This window comes from Cydia pomonella, chromosome 7 (assembly GCF_033807575.1).
Source record: "Cydia pomonella isolate Wapato2018A chromosome 7, ilCydPomo1, whole genome shotgun sequence".
Taxonomy (NCBI): Eukaryota; Metazoa; Arthropoda; class Insecta; order Lepidoptera; family Tortricidae; genus Cydia; species Cydia pomonella.
Genome location: NC_084709.1, coordinates 15028937 through 15052964, shown reverse-complemented (window position 1 = coordinate 15052964; position 24028 = coordinate 15028937). Strand labels below are relative to the sequence as shown.

General features: G+C 36.3%; 2 protein-coding genes across 2 annotated transcripts; both read right to left on the bottom strand.

Moving 5' to 3' along the window:
• Positions 1-3217: 3217 nt before the first annotated feature.
• LOC133519934 (cuticle protein 8-like) lies at positions 3218-4109 on the bottom strand. Its single transcript, XM_061854145.1, has 3 exons — positions 4076-4109; positions 3640-3969; positions 3218-3556 (listed from the first exon to the last, which is right to left on the bottom strand). The coding sequence occupies exons 1-3, from the start codon at positions 4085-4087 to the stop codon at positions 3290-3292; spliced, it is 609 nt and encodes a 202-aa protein (XP_061710129.1). The 5' UTR covers positions 4088-4109; the 3' UTR covers positions 3218-3289.
• A 4399-nt stretch (positions 4110-8508) lies between these two features.
• LOC133519499 (uncharacterized) lies at positions 8509-22957 on the bottom strand. The gene is made up of 7 exons (XM_061853504.1): positions 22684-22957; positions 22301-22606; positions 21934-22215; positions 16573-16914; positions 16226-16489; positions 9030-9407; positions 8509-8946 (listed from the first exon to the last, which is right to left on the bottom strand). The coding sequence occupies exons 1-7, from the start codon at positions 22693-22695 to the stop codon at positions 8680-8682; spliced, it is 1851 nt and encodes a 616-aa protein (XP_061709488.1). The 5' UTR covers positions 22696-22957; the 3' UTR covers positions 8509-8679.
• Positions 22958-24028: the final 1071 nt, after the last annotated feature.

The following is a 24028-nucleotide window of genomic DNA, read 5'->3' as shown; positions in this document are numbered from 1 at the left end:
GAATCTGTAATATTATGTACGCCAACATCGCCCCTGTAGGTAGTAAAGAGCAAATCTTTCTGTTGTCACTTTTGTTATCGTGTTTTCTAGAGGAGGAAAGTAATATTCAAAAAAGCGGCCAAGTGCGAGTCGGACTCGCGCATGAACCATACCATTTAAGAAGAATTAAAAAAAATCTACTTACTAGATCTTGTTCAACATTTTACCACTTTGGACACACATTTTACCACTTTGGAAGTGTATCTCGCGCAACCTATTCAGTTTAGAAAAAAATGATATTAGGAACCTAAATATCATTTTTGAAGACCTATCCCCAGATACCCCACACATATGGGTTTGATGAAAATTTTTTTTTTAAATTTTATGACGTATTAAAAAAAAACTACTCACTAGATTTCGTTCAAACCAATTTTCGGTAGAAGTTTGCATGGGAATGTATATCATATATTTTTTTAGATTTTTCATTCTGTTATTTTAGAAGTTACGGGGGGGGGCACACATTTTTTCACTTTGGAAGTGTCTCTCGTGCAAACTATTCAGTTTAGAAAAAAATGATATTAGAAACCTCAATATCATTTTTAAAGACCTATCATGATGAATAAATATTTTTTGAGTTTCAGTTCTAAGTGTGGGGAACCCCCAAAATTTATTGTTTTTTTTCTATTTTTGTGTAAACATCCTAATGCGGTTCATAGAATACATCTACTTACCAAGTTTGAACAGTATAGCTCTTATAGTTTCGGAAAAAAGTGGCGGTGACATAATCGGACAGACAGACGGACATGACGAATCTATAACGGTTCCGTTTTTTGCCATTTGGCTACGGAACCCTAAAAACCTTTCAGTTTTATCTTTTCATTAACTTTCGTTAACACAAAATTTTCTTACAAACACAAAAACGTCCAAATTATTAAATGAATATTAGTTATTTGTACAACAAGAGAGCAAAGTTTGATATTTCTTCGAGTGCTTGTTTTGAGTCCCGTGCAAGCGAAAGATTGTATAATAGATTCACGAGCGTAGCGAGTGAATCTAATTTAGAATCTTGAGCGTAGTAGTACACAAAATTTTTCACGTCAGTCAGCCATCAAAAAATACAACCTTGAAAAATGTAATCCAGACGGACGGATCACTAGGTATTTCACTCATGTTTTCTGAAGGTATTCTAACAATTAACTTTAATTACCGCAATAAAACAAAACGAAAGAAATTTCAATAAAATAATATGAAAATAATGAATTAACGAACATCAATTGACAGTTCAATCGACAATTTTTTTTTTGTAAAAAAAAAACTTAGTAAGATCCGGTCCGAATTGCGGATACTACTATTTGTCAACTATAGTACAGATCGTTAAAAGTAGTTAAGTAGAATTATTTACTGCTTAATAATTGCGTAAATATGTATAAGTTCATTGTTTTGATTGTATAATAAAATACGTAAAATATGGTGTATTTATTAAATTTTAAACTTTTATTTCATTAATTAATTATGACGAATGAAGACTCGTAGGGTGTTTTGGAATGATGCGGTCTGACTTATTTCGGGGGTCTATTATAAACCGTCAATATACCGTTGAATTACGTATGCACTTTTTTCGTCTCTTTCTTTTTGCTAATGACGTGAAAGGGATAAAGACAATAGAATCCAATTATTTCGAACTTGTATTAGGCCCCGCATGAAATGACATTCGAATCTAAAGGTCACTTGAATGTTATTTTGTCTCACTCGGTGAGCAAAATACGATTTTGCTCACTGTTTTTAAGCAGCAAATTACCCGTTCGAGCTGCTGACGTGAAAAATATAGTATCACATAAACGCGTCTTAAATTTACCCATTCCAGATTCTGGACGTTTGCCAAAACCTGAATTTACTTCTGAAGTAAATTCTGGTTTTGGCGAACGTTGTGGGGAACGCATCAGGGCGTCTACATAAAATTCAATAAATAAACTCTGTAATCTCTATGTAAAAAACAGTTTGTAGTTTAGTACTAGCCGTAAGTAGTTTCTTACCAAATGTTAGACTGTACATTTTGATTATAGTTCTGATATTTAAATTGTGATTGGGTGCCCGCGATACAGGTGTTGACCCCAGGTTTGTCTGTAACCAAAAGTAGAAATAAATGTTCTTTATTCTTATTCGATTAAGAGTCATACGAACCTAGCCGCCACCATGCAATCGTAGTTACCCTCCGAATTTAAAACAGCCTGATATAATATAAAATGTGACGTAAACATTCAAGTACTTAATACGAAAAAAAAAGTAATTCATATATCGTCAGGTGACAAGCAAAACTTACTAATTACCACCACAAGTTCATAGCCATAATTAACCATATTACTACTGAAATAAGGTTGATTTTTGTTTAATTATTTGTTAGTAATTAGTGAGTTTTGCTTGTCGCCTGACGATATCTATGTCTGGTACTAAATTTTGTTGCTAGGAATTGTAATATAAAGATTTAAGAGCGTGCAGAAGTTTAACATAAAAATAACTTCTATTCGCTATTTATTTTTTCATGACTGGTCAGGTTTAGTGGGTAACGACAGTGACCTAGTCTATGAAGCCAATGGTCCAGGGTTTGAATCCCATTCAATTTCATCAAAGGGCATTTATTTTTGTGATGAATACAGACATTTGTTCGTGAGTCATGGATGTTTTCTATGTGTGTGTGTGTGTGTGTTTATCTATATACGTAAGTATATCGCCGCCTAGTACCCATAGTATAAGCTTTGCTTAGTTTGGGGCTGGGTCGATCCGTGTAAAATCATCCTCAAATATTTAAAAAAATATTTTAGTTTACCACATAACATCTATCTAGAATTGTGACCCATTCTTATAGTAAATATGATTATAAGCAAAAAACTTGAATACAATAATGGAGAAGTATGTAAAACACCTAGCATTTTTGCAATATATGACCACATCAAGCGCTGTGATCCCTCACCACCCGCTTTGCTCGCAGCGAATACTTGTTTGCCGTCATAGTCAGTTACAGAAAACACCAACTGAAACTTTTCCCACCTTTCATTGTATCCGTTATCCTTACACATGTTAAATTTCGATTGGCGTTTAAGGCAATCAATTCAAAATAAATTTTATTCAAAGAAAACTGACGGTTATAGCGTTAGAAAGCATAATTAAAACGAAAACTTTTATCCTCGGATAATAATGGCATGAATGAGCCAACATTGGATGAAATAATTAAATACAGGAAAAGGTCTTATATTTATATGTATTTGCAATAAATTAACTAGTCATCATTAAACCGTTTCTTTGGTCGAATTGTTTAGTGATGGTAGTAAGTGGGAGCGGAGTAGACGACGGGAGCGGCCTTGACCACGACGGGCGCGTGCGTGGGGGCGGTGTTGTGCACCACCGCGTTGAAGCCGTTGTGAGCATCAGCGGTGTACTCCACAGTGCGGATGGAGCCGTCAGCCTCCTTGAGGGAGTAAGAGCCCTTCACGACATCTCCGTCACGGGTCTCGTGCTGGGACTTGTTGTCGCCGGAGTGTCCGTCAGCAACGGAGTAAGAGTACTCGTATTGGGGGTGAGCCTGAAGTGAAAAATAGTTATTAATTTGAGACTAAAAGTAAAGTTAGCCGATAGGTAAATAGACAACCAGATTAATTATCTTACAATTTCTTCGTGAGCGACCACCTTAGCGATGGGAGCGCTGTAGTGGACAGCAGCAGGAGCGGCGTGGTACGCAACAGGAGCGGGAGCGGCGTGGTAGGTGACGGCAGCAGGGGCAGCGTGGTAGGTGACGGGGGCGGGAGCAGCGTGGTAGGCCACGTGAGCGGGAGCGGCGTGGTAGGCGACGGGAGCAGCCACTAGCTTGTGGGCTACAGCCTGGGGCTGGTCATGGCGCACGATGCTCTGCGAGGACACGGCGGCGGCCGAGGAGTAGTGTGGCTCAACCAGGAGACCGGCCTGGGCTACAGCCGCGAAGGCGCAAATGGCTACGATCTGTAACATTACAATAGTTTTAAACCATGGCCTCAAGTACTTAACAAGGAGGACACTAATGAAACATAATTTAATAAAAAATATATGTAAATTTGAGTGCACTCACTTTGGACAACATGTTTGTATGTTTCACAAATGTGAATGATTAATACGATACCCCGTGATCTAGTTTATATAGTCGCAATTTGCATCAAGGAAGGTCAAATTTAAGCGAATCGACTCAGTTCAGTGGGCGTGGTCAGGCGGGTTTTTAATGATATGTCACTCGTATATACCTATACTCGTATAGGCACGCGGTATTCGTTTGTGATAACAACGTCTAATTAGTATTATATTATTAGTTCTAACCGAGTTCAATTTCATAGAAGGAGGAGGTTTTGTATTCGGTTGTGGCTTTTTAGGGTTCCGTAGCCAAATGGCAAAAAACGGAACCCTTATAGATTCGTCATGTCCGTCTGTCTGTCCGATTCTGTCACAGCCACTTTTTTCCGAAACTATAAGAGCTATACTATTCAAACTTGGTAAGTAGATGTATTCTGTGAACCGCATTAGGATGTTTATACAAAAATAGAAAAAAAAAACAATAAATTTTGGGGGTTCCCCATACTTAGAACTGAAACTCAAAAAATCTTTTTTCATCAAACCCATACGTGTGGGATATCTATGGATAGGTCTTTAAAAATGATATTGAGGTTTCTAATATCATTTTTTTCTAAACTGAATAGTTTGCGCGAGAGACACTTCCAAAGTGGAAAAATGTGTGTCCCCCCCCCCCGGAACTTCTAAAATAACAGAATGAAAAATCTAAAAAAAATATATGATATACATTGCCATGCAAACTTCCACCGAAAATAGGTTTGAACGAGATCTAGTAAGTAGTTTTTTTTAATACGTCATAAAATTAAAAAAAAAATTTTTTTCATCAGACCCATACGTGTGGGGTATCTATGGATAGGTCTTCAAAAATGATATTTAGGTTTCTAATATCATTTTTTTCTAAACTGAATAGTTTGCGCGAGAGACACTTCCAAAGTGAAAAAAAGTGTCCCCCCCCCCCTGTAACTTCTAAAATAACGGAATGAAAAATCTAAAAAAAAATATATGATATACATTACCATGCCAACTTCCAACGAAAATTGGTTTGAACCAGATCTAGTAAGTAGTTTTTTTAATACGTCATAAATGGTACGGAACCCTTCATGGGCGAGTCCGATTCGCACTTGGCCGCTTTTTATTTTTATGTACCTTCACCGATTACTCAGACACCTGTGATCTGATTTGAGTAATTCGTTTTTTGTTTGAAAGGAGTTACCTCCAAGTTGGTCCCATTTTAATTGGGTTCTGATCTGATGTGGGATCCATGAGGAATTGAGGGAATTCCTCTTTTTAGGGTTCCGTAGCCAAATGGCAAAAAACGGAACCCTTATAGATTCGTCATGTCCGTCTGTCTGTCCGATTATGTCACAGCCATTTTTTTCCGAAACTATAAGAGCTATACCGTTAAAACTTGGTAAGTAGATGTATTCTATGAACCGCATTAAGATTTTTACACAAAAATAGAAAAGAAAAAACAATAAATTTTGGGGGCTCCCCCAGAACTGAAACTCAAAAAATCTTTTTTCATCAAACCCATACGTGTGGGGTATCTATGGATAGGTCTTCAAAAATGATATTTAGGTTTTTAATATAATTTTTTTCTAAACTGAATAGTTTACGCGACAGACACTTCCAAAGTGAAAAAATGTGTCCCCCCCCTGTAACTTCTAAAATTACAGAATGAAAAATCTAAAAAAAATATATGATATACATTACCATGCAAACTTCCACCGAAAATTGGTTTGAACGAGATCTAGTAAGTAGTTTTTTTTAATACGTGGTTCATGGGCGGGTCCGACTCGCACTTGGCCGCTTTTTTTTAAAGGCATGTGTATGGTGATTTGGGTGTTTTCTTAAGCAAACCGAGCATTTTTTCTCAAAAACCATCAACTTTATGAAGTGGATCTGATGATGATGATTTTTTGATGAAAATATTAATGTTTTTTTTTAAATGTAGTATGTTCACCGATTAGGCTAGAACTGCGACCATAATAGTAACGAAATGCTACTAGAAAAAGGTGACGAAGTGGAATAATTAATTTAATAGCATAAAGAGATGTTAAATGTTTACATCATATTTAAAAAAAATAAACTGTGGTTAAAATTTTGTATGTTATTTTGTTTAAAATGATTTGGAGTTATTTGCTTATAGGATAGCAAGATGTATACAAATTGTTTATCATTTTTACATTGAAATAAATAAATATTATAGGACATTATTACACAAATTGACCAAGTCCCACAGTAAGCTCAATAAGTCTTGTGTTGTGGGTACTTAGACAACGATAAATATAAAATTATAAATATTTATAAATACTTAAATATATGGAAAACACCCATGACTCAGGAACAAATATTCATGCTCATCACACAAATAAATGCCCTTACCAGGATTTGAACCCGGGACTATCGGCTTCATTGGCAGGGTCACTACCCACTAGGTCAGACAGGTCGTCAAATTAAATGGAGTTATAATTTTGGTGATCATTGACTATAAGTCTGTATCTTTAGGTATTTAAAAAAAGGTAAACAAACAATTTGTACATTTTCGGGTATTTTAATATTTATTGGTTAACCAACCAAATACAAAACCGCCTGGATCTGTCACTGAACGACCTGACTTTAAACCTACATTATTTGATCATGTAATGTTTTCATCTACCCTCAGCTGCCTTAAGGAGCCATTTGAGGGTAGATTTTGTTTACCTTTTTTTTAAATACCTAAAGATACAGACTATAATTTTGGGTTAACAATGATTAGTGTGTGTCGTCAAGCTCACCATACTTATTAACCTATCGAATGAGCTAATGCTTTTACGGATACTGGAAAGCGATATGTAAATATACTACATACCTATACGAGGGCTGGACGTTAGTGAGATGACGATATGAGTTGTGCTGGTGTCCGACTTTATTACCTACATATAACATGATTATCCACCTGGTTTCTTGAGCTTAATAGTCGCCTCCAAACCTCCTCTTATAGCGACCCCATTCCTCAAACATTAAGTTCATATTAGCCTCACTGGATCACTGTTCACTTTGAGTACTGATAAAGTTAGTCACAATCTACAAGAGACACATCATTATTCTAATAACACCATAAGAACGTCCTCGACTTAATCTAAAAGCAAATATCACTCCCCCGTAGACACAACCTCCTTTTTCCTACTGTCGCACACAACCTCCTTTTACCTACTGTCGTTCTCATCTACCCTCTCAACTTCAGCCAAAAAATCCCAATAACCTAGAAGCGGTAATTTAACTTAAACATGATTACTAGCACGATCTACTCTATGTTTGTTTTATAGGATAGCAAAATGTTAAAAAACATTTCACATTAAAATGTAGTTTTAATTTTGGTGATAATTTACTATTTTTGGTAGTAAAAATGGTTATTATGATATTCAATTTTACTCTAGGTATCTGATGATCAGTTGGACAGTGTTATGAAATAAGCGATCAAGCCATTAGTTGAAATCGAGAAAATGAGCTCGAAAGATTTGAAATTTGAATCAGTTATTGTAAGTTCATTTTTAAAGCAAAAAAGTTAATATTGACATTGAACCTATAAAAGTGTTCATAATTTAAATAAATTAAAAAAAATAACACCATACCTATTCAAGTTTCGAAGTTATTAACGTTTTTCCGCTTGATTCTTTATTGCACTAATACTGCGATTTAATTTATTTCGTCGTAGTGTACTATGAGACATATTGTCGCTTGATTCTTTAATGCAAATTGTTAGAGATGAAGTGAATAATGGAATAAAATACAATTCTATATATTTGAGTAAATAGTTATATTGTAAATAAATCAAAAACAATGTTTTCCTCCACAATGATTAGGACTAATCCGTCTAACAATTTAGTTTTGTACTGCAATCAACTTTTTTTATAAATGTCAAAAAAACGACACCATATACGGTTAAATCGATATTGCGTTTATACATAATTAAAACTTTAAACCAAAACGAATAACAACATCTTTATTAACTCGTTTTTGCGATTTAGAATATACGCTTATTATAATTTGTAAAAGTAAATTTGGCGTTCAATTCGTTTTTACGTAACGAGTTAGTGCATAGGGCCATACATATTTTAACGTTTCGCTTGATTCTACCCCTTAAAATAAGGCTGTAAGCATGATTTTTCAACAAAGAAATAGTCAATACTATAGATTATCACATTTATATCCGACCTGCATTCATAACTTTTTTTTCGTATTTTGGCGCTTAGTTCGCTATTCCATAACAATGTCCAGTTAAATACCAGCCATTTTTTAATTTGTGCTCATTCAAGTAGACACATTACTATTTAGTTCGGTTCATATCTTCACTGTTAATTAACAATATGTAATTCTTATGCAAAGGCACACATACAGCACAGCACACTCACTCTCAGGCAGAGCTCAGCACACTCACTCTCAGGCAGAGCTCAGCACACTCACTCTCAGGCTGTTAACAGGTAATAAATTATAAGCGTAATAGGTATATTTACATGAAAAACAACCATCCAAAACTAGGTCAAAGTAATAAGTACAGAATAAGATCTTAAACATGTATTTGCAATAAATTAACTAGTCATCATTAAATCGTTTCTTTGGTCGAATTGTTTAATGATGGTAGTAAGTGGGAGCGGAGTATACGACGGGAGCGGCCTTGACCACGACGGGCGCATGCGTGGGGGCGGTGTTATGTACCACCGCGTTGAAGCCGTTGTGAGCGTCAGCGGTGTATTCCACAGTGCGGATGGAGCCGTCAGCCTCCTTGAGGGAGTAAGAGCCCTTCACGACATCTCCGTCACGGGTCTCGTGCTGGGACTTGTTGTCTCCGGAGTGTCCATCAGCAACGGAGTAAGAGTACTCGTATTGGGGGTGGGCCTGAAGTGAAAAATAGTTATTAATTTGAGACTAAAGGTAAAGTTAGCCGATAGGTAAATAGACAACCAGAATAATTATCTTACAATTTCTTCGTGAGCGACCACCTTAGCGATGGGAGCACTGTAGTGAACAGCAGCGGGAGCGGCGTGGTACGCAACAGGAGCGGGAGCGGCGTGGTAGGTGACGGCAGCGGGGGTGGCATGGTAGGTGACGGGGGCGGGGGCAGCGTGGTAGGCCACGTGAGCGGGAGCGGCGTGGTAGGCGACAGGAGCAGCCACTAGCTTGTGGGCTATAGCCTGGGGCTGGTCATGGCGCACGATGCTCTGAGATGACACGGCAGCGGCCGAGGAGTAGTGTGGCTCAACCAGGAGACCGGCCTGGGCTACAGCCGCAAAGGCGCAAAGGGCTACGATCTGTAACAATACAACAGTTTTAAAACATGACCTCAAGGTACTTAACAAGGAAACGTAAATTAATAATTAAAATAAGTAAATTTGAGTGCACTCACTTTGGAGAACATGTTTGTATGGTTCACAAATGTGAATGATGAATATGACACCCCGTGATCTAGTTTATATACTTGCCATTTGCATGATTTGCACCAAGGAAGGTCAAATTTAAGCGAATCGACTCAGTTCAGTGGGCGTGGTCAGGCGGGTATTCAACGCTACCTCACTGTAGGTTAAGGCGCGCGGTATGCGTTTGTGATATATTATGTGATAAAAACGTCTAATTAGTATTTTATTACCGAAATAGGCTTAAAGGACAGTTTTTAAATTATTATTTTTTAATATAAATACCAACTAAATGATATTATATTAAATTAATATAAAAACAACTTTTGCCTTCTTTCACTTATTATATTTCGCAACATTATTCAATATCTATAAGAATAGGTATCGACAGACCCACGGCTCCAATTTTGTGCATTTTGATAGTTTATTAAATGACAATATTGTCATCCATAGATTTTTCTTCTAAATTAAAATAACATAATATTTTCACTATTTTAGTAGTGAAGAGATAATTTAACCGGTAGACAAATAAATAAAAAATAAATCAATATTATAGGACATTATTACACAATTTGACTAAGTCCCACAGTAAGCTCAATAAGGCTTGTGTTGAGGGTAGTTAGACAACGATATATATAATATATAAATATTAATAAATACTTAAATACGTAGAAAACACCCATGACTCAGGAATAAATATTCATGCTCATCACACGAATAAATGCCCTTACCAGGATTTGAACCCCGGACCATCGGCTTCATAGGCAAGGTCACTACCCACATCGGTCGTCAAATAGATTATTAAAAGCTTTAGACGGGGTATTATAATGACAAATGGAAAATAATAGTCAATTAAACATCAATATAACTGTCCATCTGGCCGCCTCCTAATTATTGCTATGTATTTTTTATGATACTAGGTTCAATGAAATGTTCTAGGTATTGTCTTGTGAAATGGCCCTTAATAGATTTGTAAAATATTCGAATTTTGAATTATGTTTGATAATATGAAGTTTATATGAATAATCACCTCGAAAATTATCCGGTTTTTAGGGTTCTATAGCCAAAATGGCAAAAACGGAACCCTTATAGTTTCGTGATATCTGTCCGTTTATCTATTTGTCAGGCCATTTTACTCGGAAACTATAAGACATAATTAATACATAATATTTATTATAAGACATATTTATTTTATATAAATAGGTGTATTTTGTGAGCCGCTAGTCGGTTTAGTAGTTAAAATTTGTGGAAATATATATTTAAGGGGGGCACTACATATATGTAACTAAAAATGAAAAAAAGTTCTTTCCCAGTAAAATAAACATTTGGCACATCATTCGACAGGTTTTTTAAGCCCTCGTATGCGGCCTGTCAAATTTGATCATTGAAAATGTGACCTTGACATTTAAAATAATAAATTTAAAATTTAAATTCCCAGGCACGGACCCTTATCATACACAGACAAGGGGTTAAAACAACATCAACGTTGCTAAGAGTGTAAGTAAGTAAGTAAATATTCTTTATTGCACCAACAATTATACATTTTACATACATGTAAAACTACAAATGAATTTTAAAGGAAAATAGAACCAGGTAACAACAGGCGGTCTTATCGCTAAAAAGCGATCTCTTCCAGACAACCTTTAGGTAGAGTGTTTTCTGATTTAGTGTATTTTTTTGGATATAATCGCTCCGAAAGTCTAAAATATTGTACACACTGTTTCAATCTAATTAGAGCTTTTAATGAACCAAGTAAGGTAGCATATCTTTTGTTTCGTTGCTTTCTCAAACAAAAGCTTTCTTAAAAAAGTAAAAAAAAAAGAAATTCATCACCATACCATACGTAGCTACTACAAGGCACACATAAAAAAATATGATAATTTTATATTGTGTGCCATATGGGCACCAAGTGTTTGCCGACATTATCTTAGTCGATTTCATATGGAAATACAGCTCATAAAACGTCGAAACAAATATATCTTCAAGGTAACCCTAGCATTACTTTAAAAAATCCTGGGATTAACTATATAAACTTCTGCAAAAATTGGGTGGGCAATGTTAACCCCACTCGTTTTTCCTATTTTCCATACAAGTCGCATAGGTACAATTTTTTTAAAAGGTATGGGCAATGTGAATGTCATCTCGCTTTGTGTGGTAGGACTTAGGACATCGGATATCATTCCAGATCTAGAGCAGAGCCCAACTGGGGAAGTACCTTCACCTTACAGAAAACCTCAGCCAAGGAACACTAGACCCTACTCCTCCTGCCGGTGAGTAAGGCTGCCAGAACTTAACGAGCGGGGTGTTACGGTTGGCAACTTGAGGCGTACATATGCTACGGAGACGGCTTACTACCAGGCGAGCCATATGTTTGTTTGCCTTGGACGTAGTGTGATACTTCGACGTAGTATGATAGTATAATGTAAAACATGTAAACAAGTAACTATAATTTACTGCTCCAATAATGATACATTTAACATGTAAAATTACAAAAAATATTAAAAATTAATATTATTTTAAGAGCGTTAGGATTGTCACTTTTAAAATAATCGGTTACTATATTTTTATAACCAAAAGTATGATTTATGCTGTATTTTTGTACACGTTAAAGGCGTAAAACATTTAAACAAAGTAACAACGACGAGCCAAATGATATACATAGATTATACATAATATGTATATATCAATAATATATTTACTCGTGGCTCTATGATAAGCTCCATAAGCTTAAAAAAAGTAAAAAATCAAATTAAATACTCACATTGGTCTTAAGCGCCACAGACCCTACTGGCACATAAGTCCTTTATGCAACTTTCACCAATATGAATGTTTTCCAAATAATGACGACATAAACTTTCTATTTAACTACCAAACCTGCTTACAAAATTTCACGAAAATCGGTTGAGAGTTATATCCATAATAGAAATGTTCTACTCTACGCTTAATGTAACAGAAACCCTGAAAAATAATTCATCAAATGAGAACTCCATAGGCAAATTTTAACTCGAATCCATTTTCAACAAGATTTCCGCAAACGTATTTTCCTTCATTTGAAAATTTGCTGAAAATTGTCGAGTTAAGGTGAACACACATGTATGTAATGTAGTGTTGTCATAGACATAAATATAACCTATTTTCATCGTGGAGCCCTCCTTATATATACGTACTTAACAAGAACACGCCATAAAAATTAAAAACAAAAATAATATAATATATTAAGGTAACAAAAATGTCAGTGAACAATAAAAAAAACATTTTTTTTTGTTCGAGTATAATGACGTGATTTTGTTGAGTGTGTAAGAAGGAAGGCGAAATGTTTTCACCCCAATTATTTAAACATTAGTTTACGACGGATGTGAAAGGCCGAGAATTTTTATTAGTTGGCAGTTGCTCAAGTTGTTGAAAAATAATTTTAAGATACATTTCTAACATATATATATATATATATATATATAAATATATATATTTATATATATATATTTTAATTTTTTTTTTTTTTTTTTGTAGTGTTTCAAAGATATCATATTTTTTTCAAATTTGTTATGTATATTTATTGATTACCTTAAATAAACATTTAATGTGACCTATTAACTTTTGTCGTGCGCACATTCTGAAAATTACAAGCGGAGGGCTATTTACAGCGTTAAATTAAAAAATATAAACATCGAAGACAGTCTTCTGGGAGTTTACATTTTTTTATTGTAAATTTTCGCCTCTTTGAGAATTTCATTTTTAATTGCCCAAATGTTAAAGACAGACAAACACACATAGTAGTCAAACTATGTGTATAACCACCCCTTTTTTGCGTCGGGGGTTACAAAAAGTTATAAATGAATAGGCTCCTTATTTCAATGTGCTGTTTGAAATATCACCCTAGGAAGTCGATATTCCCCATTTTAATGTCAAGCTTAGATATACTTTTGTCACAAGCAAAATGTTACGTTAGGCGATAGCATTTATAATCACAACTGCACTTTAAATTGTAGGTACTAAAACACCAAATATAATAGTGGGTTAGGTTAGCTTTGAACTGCGATCCTCACAGTCCAGAACTGCTACCAGAAAAGTCGGTTCGGTTAGGTTAGAACTGTGATATTTACAGGAAAGAAATGCTACTAGAAAAGCGGGTTAGATTAAAACTGCGACCATTACAGAAACGAAAAGCTACTAGAAAAAGGTGACGAGTTGATTAATTAATTTAATAGGATAACGAGATGTTAAGAGCAATTCCTAGATGAGCAACTTTTCAAATCTCGAATTTTTGAAGCTATGTTTCTGTCGTGGTTTCGAAAAATCGAGGTTTCGCTCTAAACTGTTTCCTCCTCCATAACGCAACCAATCATTATGATATTTTGGGAACGGCAAGAGGAAGAAATAATCAATGCCGCTATATTTTGAATTTTTGGATATCTGTTGTCATATTTGTATATTGCGCCTTTTTTTGGAGCCAATCCAATTGAGTCGTTTTTGCGATTTTCCAAGCGCTGTAAGTTTCTTCAAAATAACATAATCCGAAAAAGCAAAACATAGCGGCACAGATATTGATAATATTGATCTTATTTGAAAAAAATCATTGCTCTAGGTCAAAAATCCAGGGCGAAAACAAACGAGAGCGTTTATATAGAAAAATCGCAACTAGGAATTCCTCTTAAATGTTTGAATATCATGAAATGTGGTTAAAATTTTGTTGGTTAATTTTTTGATGATTTGGAGTTATTTGCTTTAATCCTATGTTATTTGCTTTAAAGCAAGGTGTAAAAACTTTGGTTATCATTTCACATTAAAATGGAATGGAGTTACAATTTTACTATTTTTGGGTTAACAATGATTAGTTTGGTGTGTTTGCTTTATTGGCCGGGTGCAGACGGCTTGGCGGGAAAATAAAAACGATCGCAGCGCTTGATGTGGCCAAAGTTGGCGACAAATGTCGCGGTGTATGGGTACTTCTCAGTTAGTATGTTCGCGATAAACTCAAAAACTGCTGAACAGATTTTCATGTGGTTTTCACCTAGGTATCAATAGAGTGATCCTTGAGGAAGGTTAGGTGTATAATTTGTTAAGGTTTTGTGTAAATTGGTTGAAATATGACGATGTTTGCTAAAGATGTCGGAAAAATCACGCTGTCTAAGAGCTTTATTCGAAAACGCTGCCTAATCCGTTTAAGATATAACAACACAATGTATGGTGGGATTGGCTCTCGATGATTGGTCTGCAAAAAAGTCCGCGATGGTATATATCTATCTTTTAAGGATAACTTACTATACCCATTCTTAACTTATAAAAAAAGATCACAAACTTATAATCTGGTATTTACAAAGCTATTTACACGAATATAATACAGGCAACTATCAGTTGTTTCAACTGCCTGCCTGATTAATAAATAATAATAATAATAATAAATTAAATACGTTAGTTACATTTAGCATTTCATACAGATTTTATATAAATTGAATCGAAATATGTTTAAAATAATTTTAATATGTTCAGTCTTAAGAGAATAAAAAAATAAACGTAACGGCTAAATATTTTATCTAGCTTATGTCAACACAGAATTAATGCTTGCTTGTTAATACAATAGTATGGATAATACAGTATGCTAACATTAGGTGATTGTAATAATAGTTATAATATCAGTAATTGAAAGACCGTCAAAAGCATACTTTTGGGGCGTAGAGCCAGACGCATAGACTTAGATCAAGATTTTGATAGCATAGACTGTGCAAGTGTTATTTTCAACGTCAATATTCTATGAAATTATCAATTATCTTCTCATCTTCATTCTGTCTGTCGTCTGTCAAGTCAAGCGTATGACCGAGAACGATGACGAACGAGGTAACTTAATCGTACTATGAAATTATCAATTATCTTCTCATCTTCATTCTGTCTGTCGTCTGGCAAGTCAAGCGTATGGCCGAGAACGATGACGAACGAGGTAACTTAATCGTACTGTAGGTGTAAGTTGCTGTTTAAAATCCATAAAAAGGACAAGGTTTTTAGATTTGAAAACGACATACGTATTCCCTAAAAGAACATTACAAGGTATGCTATCAAAACACAACAAAATATACTTTTTTTTCTATAATTTGTAACGATCAACGAATAATATTGACATAGGTAATAGTATTAATTACACAAATACTTCTTACTAATTTCAGTAAAGCTAAAAACCAAATATGTTTAACCATAGAAACGAATAGATTTTGTGCATTAAACTGCATTTTAAAAAATGTTTTTGAAGGAGATAATCTTTATTTTGTTGCGCTCATTATACTTGAGCGCCTAGCCTACCCAGATGATAACGCTAGGCGGCGCTGCCATCGTGCACCCGGCCAATAAATGTAAAAAATGGTAATCATTTCACATTAAAATGGAGTTGCAATTTTGGTGTCATTTACTATTTTTGGTGGTAAGAATGGTTATTCTGATGTTAAATTTTACTATAATTACTATAATATGATCAGTAAAATACCGGCCATTTTTAAAATTTTGTTTATTCAAGTGGAGACACTTTTATTTATTTCGGTTCATATCCACACTGCAAATTGATAATAATTCGTATGCAAAGGCACCATCAACAGTCAGTTAATATTGTTAAGAGTATTTCTGTTAACAGGTAATAAATTATAAGCGTAAAAGGTAAATTTACGTAAACCACAACCATCCAAAACTAGGTCAAATAAATAAAGACAGAATAAGATCTTAAACATGTATTTGCAATAAATTAACTAGTCATCATTAAATCGTTTCTTTGGTCGAATTGTTTAGTGATGGTAGTAAGTAGGAGCGGAGTAGACGACGGGAGCGGCCTTGACCACGACGGGCGCGTGCGTGGGGGCGGTGTTATGTACCACCGCGTTGAAGCCGTTGTGAGCGTCAGCAGTGTACTCCACGGTGCGGATGGAGCCGTCAGCCTCCTTGAGGGAGTAAGAGCCCTTCACGACATCTCCGTCACGAGTCTCGTGCTGGGACTTGTTGTCGCCGGAATGTCCATCAGCAACGGAGTAAGAGTACTCGTATTGGGGGTGGGCCTGAAGTGAAAAATGGTTATTTATTGAAGAATAAAGGTAAAGTTAACCGGTAGGTAATTAGACAACCAGAATAATTATCTTACAATTTCTTCGTGAGCGACGACCTTAGCGATGGGAGCGCTGTAGTGGACAGCAGCAGGAGCGGCGTGGTACGCAACAGGAGCGGGAGCGGCGTGGTAGGTGACGGCAGCAGGGGCAGCGTGGTAGGTGACGGGGGCGGGGGCAGCATGGTAGGCGACGGGGGCAGCCACCAGCTTGTGGGCCACGGCCTGGGGCTGGTCGTGGCGCACGATGCTCTGCGAAGAGACGGCGGCAGCCGAGGAGTAATGCGGCTCAACCAGGAGACCGGCCTGGGCTACAGCCGCGAAGGCGCAAAGGGCTACGATCTGCAATATCAAAATAGTTTTAAAATATGGTTTTAAGTGCTAAATAGGTTAATTAATGAAATATGATTAAAGTAAATTATATTAATAAATTGTCGCCACTCACTTTGGAGAACATGTTTACTTGTATCACAAATATGACTGATGCATATGACACCTCGTGATCTAGTTTATATACTCGCAATTTGCAGTTACGAAGGTCAAATTTAAGCGAATTGAATTCAGTTAAGTGGGCGCGGCCGGACGGGCTTTTACTGTAACCTCGCCCTAGGTTAGCGCACGGCATGCGTTTTTGATGTATTGATAACGTTGTCTAATTAGTGATTTATTATTTCCGGAGTATTAAGTGAGATTTTAGTGAAAATAAGTCGATGATCATGATCCATAGCGCTTACGCTTTCTAAATGTTTTTCATGGAATTTCATATGTACCTTCAGTAGTTTCGTCATGAACATAATTATGGCAGACACACAAACATTCAACCTCTTTTTCACCACCTTAGTAGATGAATTTTGAAAAACGCTGAAATCAGATTTCTTGTATTTTAATGAAATATCTTTCCACCAAGTTTCAAATTCCTAGTTTAAAAAGAACTTGAACCCCATACAAACTTTCATCCCCTTTTAGGGTTCCGTAGTCAACTAGGACCCCTTATAGTTTCGCCATATCCGTCTGTCTGTCTGTCTGTCTGTCTGTCTGTCTGTCTGTCCGTCTGTCCGAGGCTTTGCTCCGTGGTCGTTAGTGCTAGAAAGCTGAAATTTGAAAGCCGACAAAGTCGTACAATAAAATCTAAAAATTTAATATTTTTTAGGGTACCTCCCCTACACGTAAAGCGGGGTGAAATTTTTTTTTTTTGCTTCAACTCTACAGTGTGGGATATTGTTGGAAAGGTCTTTCAAAACTAATAGGGGTCTTCAACAAACATTTCTTGATAAAGTAAATATATTCGGAGATAATTGCTCCGAAAGAAAAAAAAAATATGTCCCCCCCTCTAACTTATGAACCATAGGTCCAAAAAATATGAAAAAAATCTTGGAAGTAGAGCTTAAGAAAACTATAAATGAAAACTATAGCGGATATGATCAGTTTAGCTGTTTTTAAGTTATCGCAAAAAGTTTCCCCTTCATAGTAAAGACGTACACCCCACAGTTCATCCCTTGGTTAACAATCTACCATACTTTAAGCTCCAGTTTAGCTTATAGTGACGGAAGAGTAATTACGGAACCCTACTCTGAGCATGGCCCGATATGCTCTTGGCCGGTTTTTAAACTTCTTAGGGGTTGAATTACTCAAAACCGCTTCTTGTACACGTTATAAATGTAGCCTGATGTACAGATTTCAACTTTCTAGCATTTGTAGTGTCAGCTCTGCGTTGGTGAGGCAGTCTTCAAATTATAATCCGGGATCCTGCTATTTTACCAAAATATTAAAAAAAAGCGGCCAAGTGCGAGTCGGACTCGCGCATGAAGGGTTCCGTACAATTTAAGACGAATTAAAAAAAAATCTTCTTACTAGATCTTGTTCAACATTTTACCACTTTGGACACACATTTTACCACTTTGGAAGTGTCTCTTGCGCAAACTATTCAGTTTAGAAAAAAATGATATTAGGAACCTAACTATCATTTTTGAAGACCTATCCATACATACCTTACACGTATATGTTTGATGAAAAAAATTTTTTTTAAATTTTATGACGTATTAAAAAAAACTACTCACCAGATCTCGTTCAAAACAATTTTCGGTGGAAGTTTGCATGGTAATGTATATCATATATTTTTTTTAGATTTTTCATTCTGTTATTTTAGAAGTTACAGGGGGGGGGGGGGGGGGACACTTTTTTTCACTTTGGAAGGTTCTCTCGCGCAAACTATTCAGTTTAGAAAAAAAATGATATTAGAAACATTAATATCATTTTTGAAGACCTATCCATAGATACCCCACACGTATGGGTATGATGAAAAAATTTTTTTTTTTTTTAATTTCATGACGTATTAAAAAAAAACTACTTACTAGATCTCGTTCAAACCAATTTTCGGTGGAAGTTTATATGGCAATGTATATCATATATTTTTTTTAGATTTTTTATTCTGTTATTTTAGAAGTTACGGGGGGGGGGGGGACACACTTTTTTTCACTTTGGAAGGTTCTCTCGCGCAAACTATTCAGTTTAGAAAAAAATGATATTAGAAACATTAATATCATTTTTGAAGACCTATCCATAGATACCCCACACGTATGGGTATGATGAAAAAAATTTTTTTTTTTTAAATTTCATGACGTATTAAAAAAAAACTACTTACTAGATCTCGTTCAAACCAATTTTCGGTGGAAGTTTACATGGCAATGTATATCATATATTTTTTTTAGATTTTTCATTCTGTTATTTTAGAAGTTACGGGGGGGGGGGGACACACATTTTACCACTTTGGAAGTGTCTCTCGCGCAAACTATTCATTTTAGAAAAAAATGATATTAGAAACCTCAATATCATTTTTGAAGACCTATCCATAGATACCCCACACGTATGGGTTTGATGAAAAAAGATTTTTTGAGTTTCAGTTCTAAGTATGGGGAACCCCCAAAATTTATTGTTTTTTTTCTATTTTTGTGTAAACATCCTAATGCGGTTCATAGAATACATCTACTTACCAAGTTTGAACAGTACAGCTCTTATAGTTTCGGAAAAAAGTGGCTGTGACAGAATCGGACAGACAGACGGACATGACGAATCTATAAGGGTTCCGTTTTTTGCCATTTGGCTACGGAACCCTAAAAAAGGCCCGATCCGAACTTTACGTTAGCGTCGTAATACGTCAAAAATTTGTCAAAGATTCGATATGGATTGTATATATCAGTGTCCAAAGTGACGTTTTTGTTTGAAGAAACGTCATGTTTGACACTGACATATCTAATCCATATCGTATTTTGCAAATATTTAACTATTTCAAAGTTCGAATCGGGCCAAAGTTTTATTTCGCGACAAATATTTTCCAACAGTTCAATTTTTCTCATATACATACTTACCTATTGATCAGATTTGAATTTAGCAAATGATCATTTCCCAAAGAATAATTTAGGCAACTTTCATTAGACCACCTGTTTTATTACCAAATGTTTAACTTGGATTAAAAATGTTTAAAATATTTTTATTTTGTACATATAACTAAAAGGTTTGTTTTTTATCCAAAGTAATGTTATAGTCAAAAATGATTTTGGGGTAATAAATGCGTAGATACATCATCCACGGCTCCGACTATCCTTAGTCAAATGAATCTAATACTCAATGGTCATAATGCTCATTAGACATTTGCACCAAAACAGACTGTTGTCAGAAAAGCAAATCCCACCAAAAACATTTTTGATATTTGTTGAGTTGGGAAATTATTTGGCATATGGCATACATTATGCCAACTTTGAGGTTTATACGTTTAACCGTTCGTTTCTGAGATACAATAAAACAAAAAGTAAACAAGTGTGTGTCGGACCACGCATAATGAAGGGTTCCGTACCTTCACACAATAGAAAAAGTCATACAAGGAAAAGAATGCATATTCGCGGCACTTAGTCGTTTTAAATAATAATAACCGGCCAAGAGCATGTCGGGCCACGCTCAGTGTAGGGTTCCGTAGTTACTCTTCCGTCACAATAAGCTAAACTGGAGCTTAAAGTATAGTAAATTGTTAACCAAGGGATGAAACGGTACCTTTCACCCGAGTTAAACAAATAGGCAAATTTGCATAATCAGTACCTAATTAAAGTAAGTCTTTTTACTCTGAAGGGAAAACTTTTTGCGATAACTCAAAAACAGCTAAACAGATCATGTCCGCTATAGTTTTCATTTAATGTCTTTTTTAAGCTCTACTTCCACGATTTTTTTTCATATTTTTTGGACCTATTCCTATTGGCTCAAAGTTAGAGGGGGGGGACACATTTTTTTTTTTCTTTCGGAGCGATTATCTCCGAATATATTCACTTTACCAAAAAATGTTTGTTGAAAACCCCTATTAGTTTTGAAAGACCTTTCCAACGATACCCCACACTCTAGGGTTAAAGTGAAAAAAAATTCACCCCCACTTTACGTGTAGGGGAGGTACCCTCAAAAAAAATATTTTTTTAGATTTTATTGTACGACTTTGTCGGCTTTATTGATTTATATATCCATGCCGAATTTCAGCTTTCTAGCACTAACGACCACGGAGCAAAGCCTCGGACAGACAGACAGACGGACAGACAGACGGACATGGCGAAACTATAAGGGTTCCTAGTTGACTATGGAACCCTAAAAACCACATTTTTTTTACTTTCGGATCGATTATTTCCGAAAATATTCACTTCATCAAATACCTATCGAATGTGCTACAATGTTGATTTTATTTGAAAAAAAAAAAATTATTCGACTTCTTTGTATTAAAAGAGCAAGAAACAAGCTTTAGCATTGATAAAAACCAGTTTCACCTCGAAGTTTATTCTTCCTCACTTAACGAAAGACTTTCGCTTCTTTTCTTCTGTAAAGGCATTAAAATAATTCAAGGACCTCACTTAAACCGGCTCTGTAAGCTGTACACCACGCGAGTCTTGCTTTGCATTCCCAACAACTGAATAAACGCATGGCTCTAAACTTTGTCATTTTTCAATACATATCGAAAAATACTTATTTTTGTGATATTTATTGAATACGAATGTCCGTGTCATTATCGATACCTACTTCTTAGAAAAAGTTTACGAGCATCGGTTGAGAAATGCGACCTGTCGAGGGGAATAGCCAGACAGACGTATGTGTTTTTGACCAAAACGAAACGGAGACGCTTCGCGCTCGCTTGATCAATGACTTTCCTTTTAAAACATTATTTTAATGCAAATATAATATGATGAGGCTTTATCCAAAGCTGTATAATAATAAGAGGTTTCCATACCGCAACATGTAGTCTCTAATTTCTCCAGTCCTCATTAAAATTGTGTCGGAAAACAGGACGATAATATTATAATGGCAGGAAATAAAGTGATACATAATTTCATTCGAAAATTGTAATAAATAAATTGTTTTTTCTTTGGTTACTTAATGGTGGTAGTAAGCGGGACCGGCATAGACGGGCGCAGCCTTGATGACGACAGGGGCGGCTTTAATGACGGCGGGCGCGTGCGTGGGGGCAGTGTTATGCACCACCGCGTTAAAGCCATTGTGGTCGTCAGCGGTGTACTCCACGGTGCGGATGGAGCCGTTAGCCTCGTGGAAAGAGTAAGAGCCCTTCACGACATCTCCGTCGCGGGTCTCCTGCTGGGACTTGTTGTCGCCTGTGTGGTCGTCAGCCACAGAGTAGGTGTACTCGTATTTGGGGTAAGCCTGAAACGTCAAAGTTTTGTAACATATGTATTTTATAGGTGTTAATATTAAAAAACGTAACTTAGATTTTTTTATAGCAACTTACAATTTCTTCTTCGTGGTGGGCAACAACTTTAGCAACAGGGGCGGTGTAGTGGACAGCGGCAGGAGCAGCATGGTAGGTGATGGGGGCGGGAGCAGCATGGTAGGTCACGGGAGCGGGAGCGACGTGGTAGGCGACGTGAGCGGGAGCTCCGTGGTAGGCGACAGGGGCAGCCACCAGCTTGTGGGCCAGCTGGGGCTGGTCGTGGCGCACGATGCTCTGCGAGGAGACAGCGGCGGCCGAGGAGTAGTGCGGCTCAACCAGGAGACCGGCCTGAGCTACAGCCGCGAAGGCGCACAAAATTACGATCTAGAACAATATCATTGTATGTAAAGTAAATGATATTTAAGCTGTAAAATTAACATAATATTGTTTGTCTCACTTACTTGGGAGAACATAATTGGTTATGCTTCAGTTACGACTAATATGTAAATGGTGCCTGTTTAGTTCAGAGTTCTAGTTTTATACTTGCTACTCGTATCAATTGATGTCGCGAGAATATCAACAGACAGTAGCGCAACGTAACCTTGCCTGGGGTCAAATATACATATCATATGGACCTAGGCACAGGTTTTTACTTTCATTGCGTGCAAATTTGAAAGTTGACGTTGGCAGCAGCATACCTGTTTATTTTTTTTTATTTATTTAGACTTTATTGCACACATAAAGAAAAACGTACAAATGGCGAACTTAATATCAAAAGGCATTCTCTACCAGTCAACCATTGGGTCAAACAGAGACATTTGTGTATGTTGGTGCAGGAAAAATTAATAACAAATAATAAGGAAAAATCTAAACGTGAAGTCAAATAATGTTAAAAATATATAAATAGTTAAATACTACTACTTATATAATGCATGAAAGATAGACTAATACATATAATTATGTACAGTCAAGTGCAAAAATATGTATCGAAAGAATCGTCTCACAAATATGGTACTACGCTCTTATTACACTGGAATAAGATGCTATGGGACATATTTTTGAGTAAGATGGGTACACCTATATTTTTACACTTGACTGTACATATACATGATGGTGAACCTTATGTAAGATCTTCTGACACAAGATGCTTGCGAAGTAGGCGTTTGAAAACGGGTTTGCTTGGGCCTTGTCGAATAAAGAGAGGAAGGGAATTCCAGAGACGGATTACCTCAACGGCGAAAGAGTTAGACATGAAACCAGTACGGTGAGAAGGAATCGAGAGTTTGAGAGAACGGGAGGAACGGAGTTCACATCCTGGACGGGGGGTGATGAAAGTGAATTTACGTTAAAGATAACCAGGAGAGGAAGGCTAGGGACCTACGACGACGGATGTTGCGAAGTCCTAAAATGAAACGTATGCCATTATATATAAGACGGTCCAGCTTATTGAGGTATTCCTGAAAGACATTAGTTGTGCACGCGTCCGCATAGTTAATAACTGGCAAAATTAGAGCCTGCACTAGTAGGTAATATCTTCGTACCTACTGGGAGAAAATTCTTAAATTTATAGGGATAACGCAATGTTCCTGAAACTTTCCGACTTATTTCAGAAACTTGGTCATTCCAGGTAAGGCTAGAATCGAATACAAGGCCGAGATCTTTCACTTGTTTAGTTACTGGACTAAAAGTGCTATCAAACAAAATCGGCGCGACAGAAACCGCACCAAGCTTTACTTGTTGATGTTTAAGGACGACTTACGCTAGAATGGCCCGAGTCCGGGCTGAGGCAACCGATACTTCATTTTT